This window comes from Schistosoma mansoni, chromosome W, assembly GCF_000237925.1.
Source record: "Schistosoma mansoni strain Puerto Rico chromosome W, complete genome".
NCBI classification, from domain to species: domain Eukaryota; kingdom Metazoa; phylum Platyhelminthes; class Trematoda; order Strigeidida; family Schistosomatidae; genus Schistosoma; species Schistosoma mansoni.
Window position 1 is genome coordinate 35,525,060 of NC_031502.1, and position 6,324 is coordinate 35,531,383.

At 29.8% G+C, this 6,324-nt stretch overlaps 1 protein-coding gene across 1 annotated transcript in view; it reads right to left on the bottom strand.

Moving 5' to 3' along the window:
* Smp_136030 (putative anion exchange protein) overlaps positions 1–6,324 on the bottom strand; it is a gene marked incomplete at its 5' end in the record, with an annotated part of 52,299 nt that overhangs the window by 37,635 nt on the left and 8,340 nt on the right. The window contains 4 exons of the mRNA XM_018789505.1: positions 584–793; positions 2,114–2,237; positions 2,981–3,065; positions 3,893–4,304. Of these exons, the coding sequence (XP_018654942.1) occupies positions 584–793; positions 2,114–2,237; positions 2,981–3,065; positions 3,893–4,304 (831 nt within the window). The remainder of the gene's footprint in view (positions 1–583; positions 794–2,113; positions 2,238–2,980; positions 3,066–3,892; positions 4,305–6,324) is intronic.

A 6,324-nucleotide genomic window follows, 5' to 3' on the forward strand; every position in this document is an offset into this window, starting at 1 on the left:
AGTATCTATCCAGCTGTTCATAATGTGATGTGTGCTACTGATGTCGATAGATATAAGTAGTATGTGTCATCAATAGAAAGTGAAACACGTGTAGGCAGAAGGTTAAGAAGATGAAAGAAAAGAGAACGAGAACAATGAATGGTGCAGAAACGAAAGAACAATGAAGTCTGAGACGATTTATTGACATTTTGCAAATGAAGTATTTGTTGTATGGTTCTCAGATTTTACTAAGATGTTCTGTAATTTTATATTCAAATACATTCGATTATCCCCACACCAAACAACTACATTCTTCCTCTAACTTAGCGTTAACATCCGATCCACATAAGGAAAGTGAACATAATTTCCATGGTACAGTCGCTACATCACATGTCCGTGGACTGAACATGCAATCAGTCATGATTTGATCACTATATATATATATATATATATATATATATATACAATATTTTGAAATATTTATTCTATATTTATTTTAATTCATTTTATAGTAATTATAATCATGTTATTTAATCAGAAAACATATTTTCTATGTAGCATAATAATAATTATAATTGTTTGTCTTTTGTTACTAATAACTCACTAAATTAAAAGTTTGATTTCTAATATCAAGATATTGTGATGATCTACGTCTATCAGTTGACTGTTGCGCTGCTAATTGTTGTGCTCTATCCCATAATAGTAACTTTACTTCTTTTTCATCAGTAGCAAATAATAATTCTTGTCGAAATATTGGGTCAGATAGGATTGTACCAAATGTTCGACCAACTTCAATTTCACTTTTGGTACCTTTCTAAAGATGAAAAAAAATTAGATAGATGAGTTGACTATCTAATGAATACATAAATGTGGTTTGTAATTTGAGCTGTAATGAGAAAATGGTTTTAAACTAATCGTTATTAAGTTATATGTGAAAACATTTCAAAATGTGATGTTGAAGAAATGTTGTAGTCGTTTGTTTCTATCCAGCAATCTCTCTGTATGTCGAGGAGATTATTCAAAGAGCTGTGCAATACTGTAGTGTGTGTTACTGATGTTGACAGTTATAAGTAGTATGTATCACTTATCGATAGTGAAATACCTGGGGGCAGAAGGTCAAGAAGATCGAAGACAACGAAAACAAAGAGTGATCGGTGTGGAATAATCAATTCTGAAACAATTGATTGACATTTTATGAATGAAGTATTCACTGTATGATTCTCAGAATTTACTAAGATCTTCTGTAATGTATCAATATACATTTGGTTGCCGCCACCTTTATTCTCATTCACAACAATACTACTGAAACATTTCCTATTAATTAAATTATAATCACTTTAAATGATTATTTTTATCCAGTGAAGATGTAAATTTCTAATGTAGTTAACAAATGAAATCATAAATGAAAAATAAATCTACAAATTAACGTTTCAGTGTATGGTACATTCAGTCAATCTAAATTTAAACTACAGTTGTTATAATACTTCGATTCGATGCATATTCCAGTGATTCTCTAATAAATTAGGATATTGGATTTATTAAAAAAACAAAGGACAGCAATTAAGAAACAAACCTTTGTGGATTTACAAGCAAAGATGGATAGTGGCTAGCAGTGGAATCCAGGACAAAGCGCGTTTCACCCTATTTGGGACTCGTCAGCTGGATGTACCTGCATCTCAGAGTTGATGTTCACTCTGGGACTCGAACCCAGTACATTTCGCTTCAAACGCCGTCGCGTTATCCTTTCAGCTACTGAGTCCTGAGAGCCACTTGTTTGTGCAATGGAGTGAATTAAGGCAATATCGAGGCAATACGCACAATATACACATATGCTAATAAGAGACTGACCAATCGCAGTCCTAAACATCAATGGGAAGATTTAAACAAACAATACTTAGTGAACTTTGTGGATTTATTTTCTTGGTAATTAAATGGATTTATAAAGTTAGTCGTTTGAATTCAAAAGTTTATATGACCATTAATTAGTTTAAAGTTATTGTGATTAGTCCACTTGATAATATTTCAAGATTCTTAATGTTAAATTTGTTACTAAAGAGATTACTAATTATTTACTGGCTATTAACTTATTTTAACCATCAAAATTTAATATAATGTATACAAATATTAACATTACCTCTTTTGTTGGTGTTATTATGAGTACAATCAAATAAGTTCCTTCACTTGATCTGCCAAAATTAACTGGATTATTTAATCGTGCCAAAGCAAGATAACGTTTATGAATTGATCTTAATGAACACCTGGTTCAATTGATAGAAATAATTTGAAATAATCTTATAAATAGTGTTCAAATAACAATTAATTGTCTTTCATAAAGTATCCTAATAATTGGCATCTTTGTATAGTCATTTCTAAGAGACTCATATACACAACGGTGAACGCATATTCTAGGGTTGTAATGAAGTAAATAATTTAGAAAATTAATGGTTTTATTATCATAGTACTGTCTCAATCTGTTATATCTGAAATCATAATCTGTTTAAACCATTGTCTGGATATTTAGTTTCCTTTGAATATTGTGCTCCTGTATTTCGATAGTTCTTAAACTAATTGAAGATTTGATCATCTATCAAGCACTTATGAATAGTTTTCATGATCTAATATTCAACACTGAGATTGAAACTAAAAGCTATTTGGTCGAAGATTTAAATTAGAAGGATAAATTGTGATAAAAGAAATAGCAGAAATGCAGCTTGTTTGAAGTTACCCAACTGAAATAACCCTAAAGATAACTAATTTTCAGTTAAGTAAATAATTTCTAAAGGATAGTCTAGGAAATCCATCAGTTTGTGCGAAATGAAAGTTTTGATTATTTATCGATAAATAGATTCAGTTATTCCCATTATCACTATAGTTGAGAAAACAAACTTTATATTCGTCAATATATATATATATATATATATATATATATATATATATATATATATATATGAATGGTTGTACAATTAAAGTGCTATTATTATTATTTAAGGCGACTACTTACATGGCACAAATCCAACTTTGATCGGTTGACAAACAATCATCATCTGTCAGTGAAACTCCTTTGATTGTTTTTGCAAGCCTCTGATCTAGAAGAAAAAAACAAAACAGATGATAAACTCCCTACACGAAAACTGGTCAAATAAAGTATGGCGAAGATACGATCTAAGAAATTAACTGAAACTCTTGTAAATCTTAGAGAAAATGTTCTATTAAATAATTGTCTCCCAAAGTTTCATTTTCAGCGAAATATTAAAAGGGATAATAACGTTTGAATTTTCTGAGACTTTTATAACAATATCTATTCATTAACCATGTTGAAAGTAGTATAAACTAAATTTCAAAAGTATAGCTGTTCGTCGTACGAAATGAAGGTGATATGTATTGACTTCATTATGAAATCACTTATCAGTCATCAATCGTTAAGTCGTTACCTCCCAAATGCCTTATTTATCAGACTTCAACTTAATCCAATAAACTTCAACAATCATCTCGGAGAATAATGAGTGAAATAAAAACAATTATAGTCATTAAAAGGTTTTCAGTTATTTGTATGAACCAACTTTTAAACACTAGATTATTTTATAGTACCTAGTATGGCGTCATAAAGTCCTTACTGATGATTGAATTCTATCGATTAGATTTCAAACACATCTTTTTACTCTGAAATCTTTGGCATTGAAAAAATTGTCGAACGGTTAATGGTTATAAGGGATCGACAACAATAATACGTTGCTTTAAGGACACATGACCATTTCATTCAATGACAGAAATTTCATGCTTTGCATACGAATGACCATTGGGGAAAATTTAGTTAAAATTGTAGTATATACTAAACAGTACCATACAAAACAGATAGAAAAGTGTGAGCATTATATGTACAGTATTTTGTTTTGTAAGTAAAGATATAACTTACATGTATATCCCTGATAATTGATCTGCATCATAAGAGAATTTTTAGCTTCAAGCTTCATATTTTCAATGTCTAGTTTTGACAAGTTGGTTTTATCTGAATTGCCAGTTATTGAAAAATTCACTTTTGGTCCAAAACCACTAGTTGTAGTTGCTGAAGTTCTTGACCATTGATTTGAATCAGTATCATCAGGAGAACTAGGACTACTTGGTGTCATATTCGCTGTTGTGTTTGTTGTTGTTGATGTTGCTGTATCAACAATAGGACGATTATCAAAAATTGCTTCTAACATTGAACTAATTATATCCTCTAGGGTGGATCCATCTAAATCCAATAAAAGAGTTGCTTCTTTGATAAACATATCAATGTCTAGATTCGCTCTCACTTCAGATGCAAAATCTTTAAGTGTCAATTTCTGAAAATAAATTTTTAAAAAAATAAAATCGAAAATGACCTGATAACTAAAATCAACAAAACATTAGTGGTTTTCAAAAGGCGATTACAATGAAAAGGTGTTAAATTATATATTTATTATTAATTATTGATAGTTATTGTCTTACAACTAGTCAGTACAATTGCTTTATTGGAATTAAAAATTATTGTTGTTGATTAAACACTACTGAATTACGTAATATTATAAGTCGAAATATAGAATTAGTTCAAAAAAAATTATTATTTGTTACTTTTTAGTGTCTTGTATAGTTTCTTTATTAGTAGTTCAATAATGAAACAATTTGTAATGTATAGGCTAATATTAAAGAAATTGGAAAAATTCATAATGTTTCAATAGAATAGCTAGACCATCAAGGAAAACCTGGAAGCCCTGGAAGTCCTATTGTGGGACTCCTCAGCAGTAAGCATCCAGGATTTTCATGGTGGTCAAACTTCAGTCGATACATGATTTCAACTATAAAATTACCAAAATCTCTACAAACCCCCTTCTGATATTATATCAAGTTTTATTTCTTTATACTAGGAGTAGTAGAGAAATTAATAATTAATTATTAGATATTTTATCTAATTTAAATCTTGACTGATTAGTTAATTTGTTTTTCAAAATGATGATACGAAAAAGGTAAAATGAGAATAATCAAAAGTCAATAAGACCCTAGGGATTGTTTTTTTTTTAGAAAATTTAACCATAAAAGGTACCTGTCTCCTTTACTTTTTTTCCGTAAGTTAACTAGTAAGTTAGACTGAGGAAATTTTCTAAAATCGTTAGTTTTTTCATATTATTATATTGTACTTCTAAAAGAAATCAAGGGATTGTGTTACATTAAATTAGACAATATAATTTATAAAGGTGCATAAAGAGTTTTTTCTGGTTTATATATATATATAAAATTAAAACACGGAGTTCAGCGAAGGAATCTCTTTTCAACGAATTTATTATCAAGCTGTACAATCGTATATATATATATGAAAAGGTTTTCTTAAAGTACTAATTTCGTGAGGAAATATGATCACTAATAACCAAGATTATAATACTAGATTACGTAATATGAATAATAACAATAGATTTAGTGAATATAATAAGACGAATAAAATGTTTTGGTTACAATAATTAAAGGTCATTAAAGGTCATAGAAGTGTAAAATAAATAAATAAGGTGATATGATGAGTATTCATGAATAAAATAATGAGAATATAAGACATAAGTAAAGGGGAATAGAGTAATAATAATAATAATAATAATAGAATGATAATAATAATAATAATATTAAGGCCATGGTAACGATAATGATAAAACGTACTTCCTTTGTACGCATATTTGTGGTTTGAGCTCATGGATGGTAAGAGCTTCGGCTATTTTTAAAAGTTTGATCCGAAGAAATCTTGGTAGATTTGAACGAATCATATAAACAACCTTAAAATCAGACTGTGGATTCGTCGAATGATTACAGTCGATTAAGTGTTCAAGTATGGAGCTACGAACTGCTTTCTTTCCACCATTGTAGAACCAAACTGGTATATGTTCTCGTATCCGAATTGAAAGCGAGCGCTGGCTACGGCCGATGTACCTTGCTCCACAAGAGCAGGTGAACTGGTAGATGCACATAGAGGCGACCAAACACGGAAGCTTATCTTTTATGGATACAGAAATTAAGTTCTTACTAGTGAAGGTTATTCGTAGTTTAGCAGCGTTAAATGTCCTTTTAATCGTTGTTGTTAAACGATTTTTAATTATATCTGATGTTCGATCACCTTTAAATTTCAGACTTATATAAAGGCTTTTCTTCGGATATGTAGTACAGAATGCATCAACGAAGAACTAGCGTTCCTCAAGAAAACTTTGTTGAAAAATGGCTACCCAGACCGGTTCATAGAGAAGAATATGAACAGAAGTAGCGTCGATAGGAATCCTAGTTATTCAGTCCCAAAGAAAAGCCTTTATATAAGTCTGGAATTTAAAGGTGATCGAACATCAGACATAA